The sequence below is a fragment of the Protopterus annectens genome, chromosome 6.part1 (assembly GCF_019279795.1).
Source record: "Protopterus annectens isolate FY-2018-M chromosome 6.part1, PAN1.0, whole genome shotgun sequence".
Lineage (NCBI taxonomy): Eukaryota > Metazoa > Chordata > Ceratodontiformes > Protopteridae > Protopterus > Protopterus annectens.
Window position 1 is genome coordinate 136,681,981 of NC_056738.1, and position 19,728 is coordinate 136,701,708.

General features: G+C 37.4%; 1 protein-coding gene across 4 annotated transcripts in view; it reads right to left on the reverse strand.

Annotated features, from left to right (window-relative positions):
* The window catches only part of CHN1 (chimerin 1), a 1,979,161-nt gene that overhangs the window by 513,994 nt on the left and 1,445,439 nt on the right, over positions 1 to 19,728 (reverse strand). For all 4 annotated transcript variants that reach the window (XM_044075564.1, XM_044075565.1, XM_044075562.1 and 1 more), the window contains one exon: positions 13,166 to 13,243. In XM_044075564.1, coding sequence (XP_043931499.1) covers positions 13,166 to 13,243 — 78 coding nt within the window. The remainder of the gene's footprint in view (positions 1 to 13,165; positions 13,244 to 19,728) is intronic.

Below are 19,728 nucleotides of genomic sequence, written 5' to 3' on the forward strand. Positions count from 1 at the left end.
ACACACATATATATACAATATACATATATAATTCTTTGAAAGGAGCACTAGCAAACCTGTCTCTCCCGATCTCTTGAAGGACCCATGGTGACCTCACTTCTAAACAGCGCAATTGGGAGTTTCATCAAGTCTGCAGCTCAACATAGATCCATCTTGACAAAACAACAAAAACACTACACATAATATTTTTACAGGACAGTAGCAAGGTTATCTGACTGTGGTGGTGGTGCTGCGGTAGCATTGTCGCCTGACAGTATGACGTTGTCCTGTTCGATTCTCAGCTAAAGCATCTTCTGTGTTGAGACATGCGTGAATGGGCGTACCTTCATTGAAGGTTGTGCGTCAGAGCTGGCAACTCAGTACATAAAAATCTACTGCCAATCATTATCGGACCGGAGTTCCACTGTGGCGACCCCTAACCGGGAAAAGCCAAAAGATACAAGTGGCAAGGTTATCTAGTACCTAACTCAACTCAAAGTTGTGCAAAAAGCTAAAACTCTTTTTCTCTGAAATTATAGCAAGCCACTTGTTACAAGTGTAACAAGCAGTTTGCTTTTGTTAAATTACCATACACAAATACTTTAGTGCTTCAGACATGATCAGAAATGCAGTACCGGCATTCATTTCTAAATGGCAGTACTTCACCCCTGCACCACTGGCACTTAAAAATTACATTCCCTAACCCAGGGTAGCAGCTCCCTTTACCCCACTCTAGTTATGCCTCGGTCTGTGTGTGCGCGTGTTTATGTGTTTGTATTTATTTTTCATTGCTACTACATTCAGGTTATGACTGAAAAGGTCCCTTTCTGGTCCAATTCACTTACTTGTTAAAATAAATAAATTCAATGGTGAAGGTTACTTAAAACATTATACTGGAAGCTTAGAATATCTGAAGATGATACAAAGGCCATGTTAAACCTTCCACTCAAGATGCTCAAACCAAAACCAAAACTAAAAGGGTCAAGAGTGTAAGCAATGTTGCAAAAAATCCACTCAAGTGAAAAATGTGATAACAGCATGTAGTCTACCTTTATCAAATCATGGCAAAAAGATACAGATAGAAAAGGTCCCAGAATGCATGATGGGAAAAGAAGCAAGGGTCTCAATAACTTTAGTAAGATCTATATGTTAAGCAGTCCTAATGGCCGAACGCATTAGCCTTTTACATAGCATGGACCTCCTGTTATCAGATAAGAGTGGTTCACTGCAAAGGTGAGAAGTTTTAATAATTATACTAGTCACAGTGCATGTTATCACACGTTCACTATTTGGAATGTCAGTACTATGATCTACAGGACTTCAGGAAGCTTGACTGCCATAACTCTATGTTGATATGTTCTACTTCCCATGTAATTATTAATTGTTTTTAAAGGAAGTTACTGGATGATGACTTCTGACTGCAAGGCGAAGCTTATTTCATAATCCTGGAAGGTGTTTTGTAATGTATCTTGATACTTTTTTCTATTACTGTTATTTATTTTTAGTATTAGATTCCACATAATGGTATTAGGTCTTGCAGTGGTACATACATAAACTTTCAATGAGAATCAGACCAGACTTTACTTACCGAACAGACACAGATTACCTCAATAACCTATAAGAAAAAGAATACAATGAAAGGTTCTGAACCCTTTCTGAGTAGTTCAAGTTTTTTAATCTTATGATTTTTTTCTAGTAAGGAATAATAATATTTTTTCAAGTTCTTTCAGGTGGTTTGCCAAAAGCTACAAAATGCAACACTGTATTCAATGACGACTCAGAGCAGTGAGATATAAAATGATACAGTGAACTCTCTGGAGTAACTAGACATTACTTTTAGAATAAGATGGGTTACAGAATATGCTTTTTCTGACTCTAGTGGACATACACTTCAAAGTTTTAATTGTGTATAGTACTGTCATTAGGTCTTTAATGATTGTGTTTTTTTAAAGATTTAACCACTGACTTTGTAATAATAATTTATGTCCTCTAAGTAAAATTAAAGCTGAGGTCATTGCTACTGCACCAGGTGTATATTGTTTGTAAGTCATCTTGAAAAGCGTCAGCATCTTTTACTGAAGTAACAATGCAATCCAATCTGCAGTTGTTAGCATATTTCATTATCCATACCTCACTTCCAAGTTTTATACCTAAGAACACCCCAAAAAGTAGTGGCCCCATTACGCAGCACTGTGGGACAGACAGATAGCCTTCTTACATCCTGTTGTTTATCTAGTGTTTCACCCTATGAATTATGCATGCATTGACATTCAGTTATTCAACTTGTCAATTATTCCCTAAGGCAGAATACAGTCAACAGCCTTAGAAAGGTCAAGATAAGTAATTTGTACTACCAGCTTTTTATTATTTCTGAGGTTAACTATTCAATGAATGCCTCAAGATTCAAAATATAAGATGTACCTTAATAAACCCTTAACATTAATAAGGCAAATCCATTATGAATGACTCTCTTCATGTTTTTGTTTCACTCCACTACTGTTTGCCATCTGCTGTGTCCTGAATCCCCAAACATATGTAACCAACATACCTAGCACTTGACCGGCTTGCCCAGCAGACCGAGGAACTATTTTTGGAAGATTTGGGCAGTTGGTGGGTAGAAGATCATGGTAATTCAGTATGGCACCATCCTCACACCAGTAGAAAACATTTTCATTTAAACCCTGTCCACAACTCCCACCCCACAACCACTGTGCAATTCTGCTAGTGCAGTCCCTCTTTTTTGTTTGAGGCTAGACTCCCTCATCGTCACCAGGAGCTTTAATCCAAGGAAAGGATCGTTCACCTATCCTTGGGATAAGGAAGTTGGCAAACTGTCACACTATCCATTCCACATCCTCCAGCTGCATCCTCAGAGACCAGGTCTAATAAATGAACTCAACTCACCTGCATCACATGCAAGGCTCCTTCCTTCAGTTGAATGGTGCTATCCTCTACTTTGTCCATGATTTTAAACAGAATACTGGTCAGGGTGATGGATCTAAAATTATCTGGGTCGGATGTGATTCCCCCCTTTTGAAATGGTACCACTTTACCACCATAAGCTGTCACCATAGGCTAGGAATGTGCCCATATACTAATATTTTGTTTAACATGACTGACTGGAGGGGTTGGCATAGGTTTTCCATGCTCCTGAGTAGATCACCAGGTATGCTGTCTTCTCCCATGAAACTTGAGTTTTAATATTTGTGACGGTAGTTATTATATCTGTAATTATATAAGGGTGTCTTCTCTTGTCTCTACAGCACTGACTTTTTATTCATTTTATATTATCTTATTTATGTATTTATTGATTATTATGAAGTCTTAAAAATGTTTTTGTAAGCATATTTGCTGCATCCAGTGGCTGGGTAATGTTACATTCAAAAGTTTTTCTTTCAGTTTCTAGATGTAGTTAGAGAAAACCTTATATTACTTTCATCCTCCCAGACCAAGATGAATTCACAGTTGTTGAAGGTTTGAAGAGAAAAGACAATAGTTTCTGCACTTTAACCAAAATATGTTTGCAAGACTAAGGTCATTTTTAGAAGCTAAGTAGTATCTTTTTTTGTTGTACATTTTATTAGTGTTGTGATTCTACCCAAGAATTTTTATTGAATTTCTTTAAATATTTGTGTCGTGTGCAATTTCATAAATGCAATTGTTAATAGTACAGAACTAATTAACAGTATCCTAAGCATACTAATTAAGTCATTGAAGATGATATTACACAAATGTTTTTTTCAGAAAATAAGATATGATGCTCAGAAGTCCTCACTAGAAACTACAACTGGATAAAGAGATCAGAAGTGATGAAATGAAATAGGACATATTAAAACAAAATGACAGTCCAAGAGCATGGCAACATATTTTAGGTTGCAAAAAGTGAAAATTAGTACACAAACAGGAGGTTATTAAACAAAAAGTGCAGTAATTCCAACCAGTTATTTAACTGTGCACAAGCAGTGCAAACTGTCAAAGGACAGGGCCGGTAAAATTTTACAGGGCATATAAGAGTGTTCTCTCTGTCTTGGGTGCTGATGAGGTCCCACCTGAAGTCCTGTCTTGAGATAAGCAGATTACACTTCCTGAAGAGCAGGGGCAAACACAAAAGACAGAATACTGTACTTCTTCAAAGACAAAAATGAAATGTCAAGTAAGTTCATCAGTAGTTATTTGTCATCCAATATAAAATCTCTGTAAAACATGAAATATAAATAACAGTTGCTAAAATGTAATCACCCTGACATCAAATACAGTCAGAAGCAACCAAACTAACAATGCAATTAGTGAAACAATAAAATAAGACCAGAACCGAAGGGAAGTATACCAACTTGACAGAAAGGAAAGATAACAAAACATACAGGTTTTATGTCACAGTTTTTTTAATGTGAAAGATAAGTGCACAGTGCTATGAAGTCAGCAATTTGATTTTCATATTCCACATTTATAAGTTAGAAATGAAATGCTGCTCATATGTGAATACATCCTTATTATGAGAACAGTTGCATTCATTTAGTGGAAATCCCATTTAACACGAAGACCCATAAATAATCATGACTGAGTGTAGAGTAGGGACATCATATTATTAATGCCTTAATTATTAAACAATATCATGCTGCCAAATGATTGGATTGTGCATTGCTCATTACCCAGTTTCCTATAATTCTGTACTGTATTCTCTATGGTACATAAAACAAATTTCTAAAAAGGTTTAAGTGGCAAAGGAAAAGGAACATTAGTATAGGGTAGAAATAACAGTAACCTAGTAAAACTAAGAAAGTGAACAGTGGCTACACAGAAACTGTGTATATTGCAATATACAGAGAAAAATGGTTTATTTTCTGTTTTTATAATCTTATGAAGATGCATAACTAACTACTAAAAGAACAATACAGATGAATCAATTGTACAGTTTATTTACTCCTGCAAGGAAAGGTCCAGGAACAGAAAAAACATCTAATGACTTTTATTGGCTTACAACGGATTACTTTACTGATACCACAAGAAGAGAACTGCTGAGTCTTCTGATTACACATCATTTAGCAGAAGTTAATAGCTTTGTGCAGTCCAACAGGTTCAGAAGTCATTTTCATCTGCAATAACTACGTTGGCCAGAGAAGCAGTAACTAATGGTATTTTCTTCTGTACCTTGTGATAATAGACAGCTAACTTAATACATCTTCACCTGTCATCCTAGCCATTTATTTATATATTGATTTGTTGTTCCAGAGAGTGATCTTCATGTTGATAACTATGTCACACACATAGAATCAAGGCATGGTTCGAACTACAGGATGACAAATAATGAAGGCTGCTTAACAGAGAACTACAGCAAAGAGCTAAGAATGAGTGAAATTAACTGGATCATACTGTATGAAGGATAAAACTGTTATTAAAAAAGTGACACAGTAGTAGTCTGTGAGAAAATTTTGTAGATCGATGTCATTTGCTGTAAGCACAACTGGCTAATTGTTATTTTCCAGTTCTCATAACATCCAGATTTCCCCTTCATGTTAATTTGGGTAAAGGGAAAAGTCCAACTCAAAACCCTAGTCTCTTTTACAGCATAGAACCATGGACCATCAAAGTTGTACAATCCCTTATTCTTGTATCACATACAGCACACTCTGAACAAAGCAGTGCCTGTCTTTACATGTAACTGTGGACTGCAGAATAAATACACACTGTGACTTTGCAAATAAAATAACATTGACAATACACATAAGTTCATATGTGTGTACTAGGCTAATGGCCCTAGAGCCTTTACAAGCCTAGCCCATAGGATTACCCTGGCATTGTGCTACCCGACCTTAGTTCCCAGTGCCTATGTTAAGTAAAGCCACTGGAGTGATCCCTGGGGTGAATTTTCTATTTCCCATTCACTCATCAAGACTTCACTTGAAGATGGCCAGCGAGGTGCTCTGCTTGACATGTATGGGAAGTCTATTCCATAGCATGGGCAGTCTCTGGGTTATGAACCTGTCCCTCCAGCACGTTTTGTTGATTGTGGTAATGAGGTTGAGGTCGCTGGAGCGTGTGGTGCGGAAGGATTGGGATTTCTTTAGATGTAGCATTTCTAACAGAGCTGGATCAGACATGGCGTTGTATGTAAAGTAGAGATCGCCTCTTAAGTAGGCGATAAGAGACAGAGAATAGTTGAAGCTTTTTGAGTCTGTCCATATAGGACAAATGTTTAAGGCCTAGGATCCTCTTTGTGAGGTACTTTTGCAGCCTCTCCAGTCACATCAAAAGATTGTGACTGCTTTATCATAATCAGATGTGTAAAATCTGCAAACAATGAAGTATGAAGTAAGACATTAGATTCAACAATAAAACAGAGTTGTTTGATTGAGAAATATAAACATTGTGATGGCACAGTAAGGGAAAGCAGGAGATGTAGGAAAACACAAATGACAAATGGAAGGGTGAACTAAGAACGGGAAAGTAAGCTGACATCATGGGAAAGGAAGAGAAGCAAATTCGATTCAATTATTTTTAAAGATAACCAGACTTCAAAAGTCACTATATTCATTTTCATCTTGATAATGTGAGTATACATTTATTATGTAAAATTACTGATGAAGATTATTTTTTGCACGCGTTAAAAATTAAGTATTTTAACAAAGTGAAATGCAATTCATGGTAAAGGCTAGTCAAGCAGAAAAAAACTCTGAGATTTTTGTCATTGGCCATATATTTTTATTTAATAAGCTGCTTATCACTGTCAATGGCACAAATGGTAGCAGACTTACTCTTGGTATATAGGAAGATCAGAAGAATGTGGGTTCTATTCCCACCCCAGGTGACTCGATTCACTTTTCCACTACAAATAGTGCAGTGCAGCATTAGGGGATGCTGCCTTCCAGAGTGTGCTATTCTTCAGATGTGAGGTTAAACTGAAGTCTCTTCTGCTCAAGTTAGTAGGAACTCAGATGGATGTAAAAGATCCCATGGCACTTATTGAAAAGTGTAGGGGAAACTCACCAAAGCCCTGGCCAAATTCTACTAGTCAATACGAACACCACCTCAGATCTCCTCAAAAAAAAGGCTGCTGCTTATTGGGACTAACCTGGTCAACAAAGGGTAAATAAATAAATAAATAAATAAATAAGTAAAAATGTTAACAGTCACTTGACATGAAAATATTTGCACTCCTGTTTCAACAAGAAAAGATAACTCCAACACATATTTACTGTCTGTTTCTTTTGTATGTAAGAAATGAAGGTAGGATACTACTCCTGCATAATATATCTACACTTTTGGCCCTCATGCATTGTTCTATCCCTTCATGCAAGCAAAATGTGCTGCATCACTTACCAGAAGCATCATCTGTATCACAAAGATGGCAGCAAGCTATAATACATTCCCTTCAACCTGCAGTGGTGAACACTTCATAAGATGCTTGACTGCTTTTTAAAATCACTCAAAATTAACATGGTAGTTCAGGTTAGCTTACAGAATTTGGAGGTGGAAGTGATTAAAACTCTGACTATAACCCAGGAGGCCCATAACCAATTAGAGTGGCCAAGTAGTAGAGGATGGAATTCAGTGTCCAGTGTCAACTCACCCATCTTGCAGAAAGGTTTGGCTTACTTTAAAAATGTAAGGTGTATCACCAATGAGATCCAGTCTAATGGATCCACTATACACAGTGGTGCACTGCATATGCACAAGCCTACTATGTGTGGTAGCACATGTGTTCTGACGTGAGCATTAACAGTGGCACTTGTAGCCCACCTTCTGCAGAGCATTATGTTTGGAGGCAGAATCCACAGGACTGGCAGATGGGCCTGATCACTACCACTTACTCGCACCTCTGATTAAGAATGAATGCTTTGATTGGACTCTCTATTCACTGGACATATGGGTGTAGGACTCTCATCCTGTCTACTGAGATTCACTCTTACCCAGTGCAGGATTGGGGAAGCCACTGGATGAATGCTGCAGACAGGCAAAAATTAACTTGACAATGGAACAAATACTTCACTACTCTGAGTGTGCATGTTTTATTCATGACATGGTTGTGAAAGGTGATACCATTTGCAATTACACGTAATAGTAAACTGTCATGGAAAACAAGCTAGAAGCAATACACCAAATCACAAGTTATAAGCACAGTGTTTTAAAATAGAAGACAGATAAAACCTATATACAAGAACTAGTGTTAATGAAGCAAAACAGCAATGCACAGAAAGAAACAGAAATGATAAGAACCTAGAAACAAATCATTTGTCATGGTTGGTACAGCAACAGAAATGAAAGTACATAATGTACACATGAAGATAAACTGTTTAACATTTAGTCAGTCAGCACCACCTACCCTAACTGAAGTCAAGTGTTTAAAATTATTTTAAACTCTGACCTTAAGGATAACATATACACCTCAGTCTCCCTTCTAAAGAAACACATGGAGCTTGCACCTTTCTCACCAGCTGGCAGGATGCCCCAGAGTGAAGACAGAATACGCTCTTTTAACTCATCTTGTGTGTAGCACTGGAACTTTAAGTTAAAAATGGTTGTCAGGCTTAGGTGTTCTGCATTTTCTCTAAGGCTGGACAATCTCATATATAGGATGGCATACTTTGAATCATAACCATATAGTCAATTTGTGCAGTGGGGAGGTCCTCAGTTACCAACATATAAAATATAAACTACAATGTATACTGATGTATACAACAGGTGAGCCAAGTACAAACATACTTATACTTTTTGTTTGAGGTAGTTTCAAAGACAAAGTGTTCTTGAGCTGAATATGGTAAGTGGCTTTGTGCCTGCTGAATGGCGCACAGCGCCGGTTATCCCACTCCACAAGGGGGGAGCCACCATGGACCCCGGGAACTACTGCCCCATTAGACTGACGAGCCTGGTCTGCAAGGCCATGGAATGTATTATCAAGGAACTTACAAAGAAAGACATTGGTAATCTCCAACTCTAGACCCCACCCAGTTCGGGTTTGTAAAAGGCAGATCATGTCTCCTAAACCTGATAGACTTCTTTGAAGCAGTCACCAAAGCCGTAGACAAGGGTAAGGTGGTTCACACAGCCTATCTAGATCTTGCCAAGGCTTTCGACACCAACCCCCACTCTGGAATTATAGATAAACTCACTAAACTAGGTATAAATCCCTATGTCACAACATGGGTTGCCAAATGGCTCACTGACAGAACCCACACTGTGAAAGTAGCAGACTCCAAATCCGACTTCAGACCAGTGACAAGTGGAGTACCACAGGGTTCAGTCCTGGGGCCTTTCCTGTTTGGTATCTACTTCTCTGAAGTACAGGCTAACACAGAAGGTCTTTGGCTAACTAAGTTTGCAGATGACTGCAAACTAGGAGCCGTAATCGAAACTCCTAACGATGTGGACATCCTACAAAAGGGCCTCACTGAGACAGATGTCTGGTGTCAAAGCTATGGCCTCAAGCTCAATGCCAAAAAGTGCATTGTCTTCCCCTTTGGTAAAAACTCTGTACCCATGAACTACAACATAGGCAGTAGTATACTTAACACCAAAAGTGTGATAAGAGACCTTGGGACACAGGTGGACAGTAGTCTCTCCTTTGATAATCACATCGCCACAGTAGTCAGGAAATCCTTCTATGTGGCACACCTCATCACAAAAGATTTCTCATCCAGAAAAAAAGAGGTCATTGTTCCCCTCTACTCATCACTCATTAGAACCATTATAGAGTACAATGCCCCTTTTGCTATGTACTTCACAAGACATCTACAACAACTGGAAAGGCCACAGAAATACCTCACAAAGAGGATTACCGGCCTCAAACAGATGCCCTACGCAGACCGTCTCAAAAAACTCCAGCTTTACTCCATCATATATCGCCTACTCAGAGGTGATGTCTGCCTAACATACAAAGCTATGTCAAACCCAGAGCTGTTGGACATGCTCCACTTAAAGAAATACCAATCCCTGCGAGCTACATGTTCTAGGGACCTAAACCTTGTCACCACAATAAACAGAACATACCGGTGGGATAGATTCCTGTCCCAGAGACTTCCCATACTATGGAATAAATACCTATCTATATCAAACAAAGCTCCTCATTAGCACTCTTCAAGAAAAATCTTGATGATTGGATGAGAAATAGGAAATTCACCCCGGGATCACCTCTGTGACTCTACTCGACAGTGGCACAGGAAAATAATTTGCTTGGGTGGCAAAAGCCAGGGTACCTTTTTGGCTGGGCTTGTATAGGCCCCAGGGCCGACAGCCTAGTACCTACCTATGAACCTATGAACTGAAAGACACTTCTACACAATATAATACCCAAGAGAGAAAGCACATAGCTATATGTCAGACTCACAGTGTCTCCAAAACCACAGAAACCTAACTTGATTTAAAACAGTTATGGTAAATAATAAAGGTGTACTATTTTCTACATGATTGAGTAGCAAGCCATAAGGCATGTGCTGGAGTTTAAGTAAAATCCCAACAACTACCTTACAGTGCTAATATACCATGCAAGAAATAAGTAACATCTATTGCACCTAGCTGATATAGCATTCTTAGCACACATCAGTGATTGAAGAAATACTAATTTCATAAATTCTGACTGTGCCCTGACTCAGGAATTGATTCCACTCCTGCCATAGTATTAAAAACCCAAAACTTTGGAGAAATTAAAAGTGATTAGCTTATTATAACTCTAACTTCTGAAATCTGTTATGTAACTCTATGATGTAAGTGACAGAATGTGTATAGCCAAAATGACAGAATTGCTTCTTACATCTTCCTGGCCTCTCTATATAAGTAAGTACTAGGCTGTCAGTCTACAGACCATTACAAGCTAACCAAATAAACCTTGCTCAAAAGTTTCCTCCAGTCTGAAAGAGGGCGACAAATATAATTATTACTTCTTGTAAAGATGCGAGATGCTATTTATAGAGGCATTGTACTAGTTCATAAAGACTACTTGTGCAAACAAGTCACTGAATGTGAGAAAATACTCTGGCCCATTTCCCCAGGTGGAGCAATCTGGGAAGTGACTATACTGCACGATTCATGGGTTCTTCCCCATGCATTGAGATGTAGGCAGCTTGGCTTCCCACAAATACAAAAAGTTGAACCTTCTGCATCTAGTGAGTTTGTGACAATGTTAATTAAAACAAGTGGGCTTCAAAAATGCAAAATATAGCCTATTTTTTATTTATTTACTTTTCCTTGAATTACTGGGGTGGTACACTGATGACAACTGACTTTTGCAGGTACTGTCTGGGTAAAATAATTTACAAAGAAGGAAAAAAAGAGAGAAGCAGTAAGATGAACATATCAAACATAGAACAGAAACCTACAATACACTTATGGACACACATTATACAGAACATGCAAACTTAGATTTATTTTATTTTCAGAGGAAGCATATCATATCTTACATTCAATGCTGCAACCAGAAACAGAAGCAAAAAAAACAAAAAAAAAACAAACAGCAAGTGTAACTGGCTGAAGACTATGCAAAACGTCATTCCCTGATAAGGTAAAGGAACAAAGACTCCCAATTCCCACTCTGTAAATATTAACTGAAGTCCCTAAAATGTGTATCATCTAACTGCGGACAGATTTTGAGATCATCATATGTAATTAAAATAAGTAATATTATTAAGGCATTCTACATCTGTCAATATGGAAACAAAGAAGAAATCACTTGTTTGTTAAATCTATAAGGAAAATTTTCAAAGCCATTACACTTTTTTTTTTTACTTCGTAATGGGGTGCATTTTTCTTCAATAGTTTTCCTTTCTGTGCCACATAACCTTCACCATCAATCACGATGTCACACCTAAATGTATTTGGGCTGTGAGGCAAGTGACCAATTGCCTCTGCATTTAGTAGCTAAGGTGACCTATAGCTATTAGCCCGTGGACAAATGAAAAATTAAATAATCTGGGAAGCACAAGACCCTTCCAATTTATAGCAGATTCACAGAAAAAAGATAAACAGTATTTTGCCTAATATAATAATAAGATGAAACTCAAGACTGCTGGCATTTAGCTTTGTAATAAATTTATAACAAACACACACACACACACACACACACACACACACACACGCACACACACACTCGTTAATGAAACACAGTACTTCCACTATGTTGCAAATTATGCTACACTTCTAGTTGATCTCACAGTCTGTAACCCTCCTCCTACCAGGTGTCAGGGCTCTGTAGTATTATTTGCTGTTTTACTGAGTCAGCCTACAGTAGCCTGTCAGACAGAATGTAAACAACTGTGGCTGGAAAGAAAACACTTTCAAAGTTATACCTATCTTGCACCTGCCATCAAAGGTACGTAGTACTGACATGAAGGGGGAACAAATGTTTCAAAAATAATGCACAGGGGTTTATCTAGATGCCAATAATTTTAGTACAATACGTCTGGCATAATTTCTTTTGTTGAAGAAAACATCATGCACGGATAAGAAATGTGAAACATTACAGACAGATATGGGACGCCAGAATCATATGGAACCAAAATGAAAGAAGTAACCATCCCTGAAAAGCAGTAATGTTTCCCCACTACATAATTATGTTAACACAAACATTAGCAAGTAAGCGCATTTCTTCTGGCATGAAGAACATAATTGATTTTAGATAGGTATCTCTGAGCCGTTCTTAAGTTGTGGATAGTAAAGATGGACTGCTTGTGTCAGCAGTTGCAAGTGTCAACTATACACCAAGCCTTTCATCATAGCTGCTCATTATCGCGGATAGGAACCCTACAAGAGATGGAAAATAGAGAAGCAGCTGCTGAAATCAGCTATAGCAATATGCTCAGCTTGACCTCAGGGATTACTCTTTAACATGACATTTGGAAATTATCTAGTTAACCTACAATCAGTAAGAATTTTAAGCAGAGCTCAACAACAACAGGTCTGATATATATACCATAAAAATGCAGACTAAAAATAAAAAAATCTGCAATAAATAAAAGGAAATTAATGTGTTTTCTGCATTCCTGCAGAGAACAGTAATATAATATTTAGATATAAAAGAAACCCACTCAGTTATCTGTCATAACAATTCACCTGCAAAACTGTTTATAAATATTGTTTCTGTACAAGTCTTGACCAAGAATGTATATATACATATCACAAACTAAACTTATTTCATTATCAATTCCAATTACTTAATTTTTTTTAATAAAACAAAAATACACATATTGAGAGTTCTTACCTTGAAATTATGAACCTTTTCGTACTTCGGTGTCTGTTCATTTTCTTTCAGAGTGGCTCTTCGGACAAGAGAGGTGAGCTGTGAATAAGCAAAGAGTTTCAGAGGTTGCCAAAAAGTGGTGGATGTTTTTTGAGGACCCATTTTCATACCCAAAGCAGTTGCCAATATATCCTGCTGATACTTTTCTTGTTTTGATTTGCTTTTTATTGATTTTGTACCTTTGCTCCCTAACTGTAACTCGTTGGATGGCATTTTTGAATTGCACAGCACAAAAACAAAACAGAGCTATACACAAAAAAAAAAAAGTTTGACAATTATTTTGTGACAAGGGAACGGATATCAAGTCAGTGCAAAATGCTGGTCTAAGTACTGATGAGGTATTCTCATGCTGTTGTGTTTTCTCCGTAAGCAGTCTTTTAAAGTCAAAGACCTCTTGCTTCCTATTTAACAGGCCTTGATGTTATGCGTATCTGAACAGCTCTTCTGCAGCCACCGGCATCTCCCTTTTTTCTTCACTCAGGCATGACAAGCCAGTCATCAGAAGTCCTGACACCCACATTTTTAGTTCAAAACTGATAAATTTCTGCAATTATTCTAGTCACTTCTGCATTCCTAGTGAGCTCAAGATGCTACTGCCATCCTGCACATAATCACTTCTCTTGCTACACAGCCTCAGCAAACCTTTTCAAGGAAAGAAGGGGGTTGGGTTCAGCAGTAGCAGTGGATTACTCTGATCACAGTAAGAAAGCAGCTAACCAATAAAAAAAACACTTATACTAGCCTCACTGTTCTCAAACCCCTTTTATTGCCATACTGCCTTGAGTAAAATCTGTCAGAGAAAATAATGAGCAATGAATGAGAGCGGCACGGTAACGTCTGAATACCAAATGCAGCATACGGTCTGTTTGCCTTTAATTGTGCCTTAGTACATTATCAAGAAATATGCAAGTTCTCTAATCATTCCCATTAATGGAAAATTATATGCACTATACAGCACAGTAGAGCAGTCCATAAAAATGTATCGTGTTAGCAAATATACAGAGGTACAATGACTTGTTACTGGAAAGGATGCATTCGAATGCAATCCATCTGATGGCCAAAAACAACAATATATTTGTTGCTTCTTGTAATAACATACTATTTTAGATATGCTGAAAGCAGCTTGCAGCTTAATTTAGCAATTGTATGTTGCAGAGCTGAATCTAATTTTTACAATATCTACCTCTTACATACTGTATAGCTGCAAGTGACTGATGAACAGCTGGGTCAGTGTTGAAAACAGGCTGTTATTTCTACTGCTAGGGGTTACCTGTTTACCAAGAACAGGCTAAATTAATTAAAATATATGAATTAAGCAAATCACAGTACATAGCTCTCTGTATCTAAAGAAATTCAGACTGTCCAAAATGAAAATAGCAAATCCTACTATTTTTTTGGCAGATCTATGCATATATAAATTAATACTATCCAACAGGGTGGGTATTACTGGAGATTAATGGATTGTCCAGAGGTGTTCTGAGACCTTATGTTGCAGGCAAAGTGCTTCAATGCCTCTGGAAGGTTGGCTATTCCTCAATAAAACCCTAGGTGGTAATATTATGCTTAGAAAATAGGTTATCTGTCAATTTTTTTTCAAGTTTGATATTTACTGTATTTGCATTTAATTGACTTTTTTTCATGTAAAATAGTTCCTCCACTTCACATTTCACTACACTGTAGATTGGGAAATAGAGACATAGACACACACACACCTTTGGCAATCATAGTTATAAACGGAGCTAGTTTTCAAGCTAGTTTTAAAGCAGTAATACCCTTTGTGCAAACTGACAATTTTACATTTATATATTTACATTTTCTGTCCTTGATTGTCAAGAAAGATTGGGCAAGTACAAACAGAAATTAAACAAAGCAGTAAACACACACACACACACACACACACACAATGAGAAATTCTAGATATCAAACCAGAATATTCACAAAATATGTTAAGATGAATAGAAATTACTCAAAAAATCTAAATGAACACACACCAGAAATGAAGAGCACATCACTACAGTGTACATGTTCAGGAAAATAGTTCACAATGTCATTGAATTTATAATATGCCTAACTGTAACTGTACATATCAATAAAAATAATGCCTTCTGTGGAGTCTGCATTCCTTGCATTTCAGGGATATGTGCTTTTTCCGAACTTCTATTGTAGTCTGCATATTTCTACATCTATATAGATCTTTATATGTATATATGTTTGTGTGTGTGTATATGTATATATATATATATATATATATATATATATATATATATATATATATATATATATATGTGTGTGTGTGTGTGGTTTACTATTAAAAAAATACCGGTGTAGCATTGCACGCCTATGAACTATTTGAACTACAGATGTTTGAATAGTTCATGTGTGTGCCAGCTACATAATCGAATGTTATATTTGCGAATGTACTGTGTATTCGCAAAGATAATGTTCGATTATGCACAGGGATCGCGCTACAGTGTGATACGGGAACTACATCCCTTTCCTCACTGTAGTGCGATCTTGGAGTTAGAATATATAGTTAGGGGGTGTGTGGGGAGTGCAGGGGGCTTGCCCCCCTGCATAAACAGGATGTTAGGGAGTTATGGGAAGAGTAGGATTGCTGTTAAGTGCCGAAAATGTCGTGATTGTCATTTTCAGCATTAACAGCTAATTTATGGCATTAGGGACGTTCGGTAATGTGTACTTTCGGCGAAACACTTTGCTAATTGTGTGTGTATGTGTGATAGTTTCCGATGTATGATATGTTAATACAACTAAGGCTCTGGAAGAAAACCTGTGGCAATATTACTTGTATCTTCTGCACTACCTCTAAAACAAACATACACACACACACACACACACACACACACACACACACACACACACACTAAAGATGAAAACACAGTTATGGCTAGCACAAGTTTTTGTTCTCACTTAGATCTCCTGCTCTGCTTCTCCTTCCTTACCCTACATGTACTCAAAGATAAAAGGAACCTCTACCTCTCAAAACAGACTGAAGATAACAAGGGCCCATTTGATGAAAATGTTTTGATTCCTGTTGGATCTCCTGCACTGTCTCTCCTATGCGCACACACAAATATCTGTCAAGCCTGCTAGCACAGAAAGTAAAGGCTAATTTGCTAATGAACTTCTTTCTCTAGTTATGATTTTCATTCCTTGAATATTTAGTCGAGGTGTGGGAAATTGATTATGTCACTGTTAGTATAACAAAAGTTTTTTCTGCTTACCATTTGATTCTTCAACTTGAGTAGGAGTTCTCATTTTTTTTTTAATTGGGCTCATTCTGTTGTTAACATTTCCCTTTGGAACTGTTTTTTTTAAACCTAAGTTTTTTTTTAGTAGCAATAAACACTGGGATTTCATGTATCAAGGGTCTCCTTTTACTGCAGTAAAGATGGGGATGCATGGCAGGGTCACCACTCAGATACACTTGTGGGATATTGCTGACACCATCTTACTTCTTTAAATTCTTATGATAAAGATTTTATTCAAGACTCTGAGAAATGCAAAAATCCATGAATTGTAAGAATCAATCATTTCATCAAAAAGTGAAGAAAAAAATTATTTCAATTCTGCTTAAATATTTTAAGTTGCACTTATGGTGACCTGTGTGATGATACTTTCTTATGTACCTTTCCATTGTTCCATGTTTCAGCTAAAGTTATCTGTTTACAGTTTTTTTTGTTTGTTTTGGGACCTTAGTCTTATAGCTTCATTTGTAGTTGTGGAAAGAGTGTGAATTGCTGCAAGATTTTAGCATCGTTTAGACATTATACTGCACTTCTATTTCCATAAGCAGAACTACTCATAAAAGCTAGCTGTTTATAAATTCGAACCCTGTCTGAGGCCTTAGTCTTGTAGCCTCATTTGCACTTGTGGCAGAACTTTGAACTACAGAAAGACTGAGCCTCATTTTGTCACCTGTTACTGTATTTTGCCACAAATAGTGCTACTGGTAAATTTCTGCAAAGTTTGGTACCTTAGACTGTGGTAGAACTGCAGTAGTAGAAGTATTGTAAATTCTGCTCCATGATTGTTCATTCAGTGCTTTTACAGCTGTTTATATTCTAGTTTCACTGCTAGAGTCTTATATTTAGCTTATGATTTTCCTACTTAAAGTTGTATTTCAGTGTTTTTCTGTTGACTTTGCTACTGTTTTCCCTGTTCTTTGCATCTGCCCCATCCCCCTATTCAGACATTAAGCTAAAGTTTCTGAAATTCTAACCCAATATTGCCTCCATTTGATTGGATCCCTCTCTAGCTAGACTGCCTCTTGCAGCTTCAATTTTTAACCAACCTTACATCACTGGCTCCCACCTCTTATGGTAATCTGAAGTCTAAAGTCCATCCCTTCCCTTTTTCATAGCTATTATCTGTTGTGTAAGCTATTTAAGTACTTTCCCCACTCACTGTTTTCTACATATCCATAATATTGAGTGTCTACCCAGTAAACCAGTATTGCTCTTGAGTTAATTACCTTTACTACAAATTGTCTCTTGCTCATTTTTCCCAGAGCACCCATCTGCTTAGCTCCCCTGCCACACTCTGATATGGTCCTGAATTAGTCCTGCTCCATACTTGGCAGACAGACTTATTTCATTGATTTGCACTTCAGTTAACTGTTTTAGAGTGCTACTGCTTTATGTTTGCATTATTTTTTGACTTTGCACTTCAAATCGTTTTAAAGGTCACCAATACTTGAATTGCCTTGTCCAGGTAGTTTAAGTTATCTTGTGGTAGCATTACACTCTCAAGCAATCTTTTTTTGTGATTTTACATTACCAAGACTGGCAGAGTCCATCTAGTGCCAGTAGGTGGTGGTCTGGTCAGTCTGAGTTGGGAAACACATAAGAAAACTGTATGTGTAGTTGTTTTATTTATTTCAATACAGCAACAGTTTTCTTTTTCTATTGGTAGCAAGAACATCTACATACGGTTTACTTTTTGTATATCTTTTCAAACACTGGCTCAGTTCTAACAGACCCAACTCTAATACACTGTTTGTTTCCTTTTCTTCAGATCTCGCTAACTGTCCAACACTTTTCATGCCCAATATGAGTGCCTGATACTTTTTAAGACAAAAGAATGTTTTTCTTCTACTCACCTTGTCCAGGTTAGTTTCTTCCCACTATGGTCGGACTCACTCTGCTCCCCTACCCTTCCCGCCTTCCCACCCTCCCTTTCTTTCCTTCAAATTATTGTTAGCCTTCTTACCTCCCCCTTATTCTAATCAAACAATCACAACCTACTTCCAAACCCCACCTTAAACTAAGCCCCTCCCCACACCTATAATCACTCCACACCCTTCACCAATTCAACCATTAACCATTTCTTCATCTTACTCACCTTGTATTTCAATTATGAAAACCTTTACTGGTAGCCCAAATTCTTACCCACTCTCTATACTATGTATATTTTTAACCACTGCTTACCTTCTTACATCATATCACCAACAACATGTAACGTTCTCACACTCACCCACCATGTTTCTCATATCACCCCCTCACACTCCTCCAATCGCCTACATTATTTCTCCATATCTATTTAACAACACTACTACCAAACTCCTCTCATTCAAACATGTAAAAACAAAAACAATACCTTACTTGTCACTCAAGACTCCAAAAGAAGGAGGCAGAAATGAAACCAAGATAATTTTATTCCACAACAATAAGCACTTTTTTCTGAATTACATGGACTTCATGATGAAAGCACTTGTTGTGGAATAAAAGAATTCTGATTTCACTTCTGCCTCCTTTTTTTGGATTCTTGGCTGGATTACTTTATCTTTTGTTACTTACTTGTCACTCAGATATGTCAAACTCCTTATCAAACTCACTTACTCACACAATTTCCAGTCATTTCTTATTAGTCATAGTGGTGACATACACCCCGATCCAGGCCCTCCTGTAACAAAACAAACACCTTATTTATCTAATTCCCTACATAACAGTAATGATCTCCTATTTCTTAATATGAACCTACAAAGCATAGTAAATAAAATACCTGAATTTCATGCAAACATCACCCAAAACTCTCTGTGGATATAGTTATAACAACAGAAACTTGGCTAAAACCACATATACAAAATACTGAAATACAAACTCGTTGGTACAAGATCCATAGGCTTGACAGGTTGCATAAATGGGGTGGAGGAATAGCCATCATTTATAAAGATAACGTCAGCCTTGAACAGCTAAGCACAGACTACCCAGATCAAAATAATTTGGAAATCCTCACCACTTAACTTACAATCAACCCTAACAAAAATATCATTCTCACAGCAACCTACATACCCCCCTGGCAACAAGCCAGCCACCACTGAAGACTTCTTCTATTGGGTCAGTTCTACACATAGTCATGAAAACATAATTATGGTGACTTTAACCTAGATCGGACTTCCTTCACCTCCAACAATCCAACTAATTTTATCAATCTCTATAAATTCTATGGTTTCCATCAAATTATAAACTCCCCTACCAGGAATGATAAGCACAGCAGAAAACAAT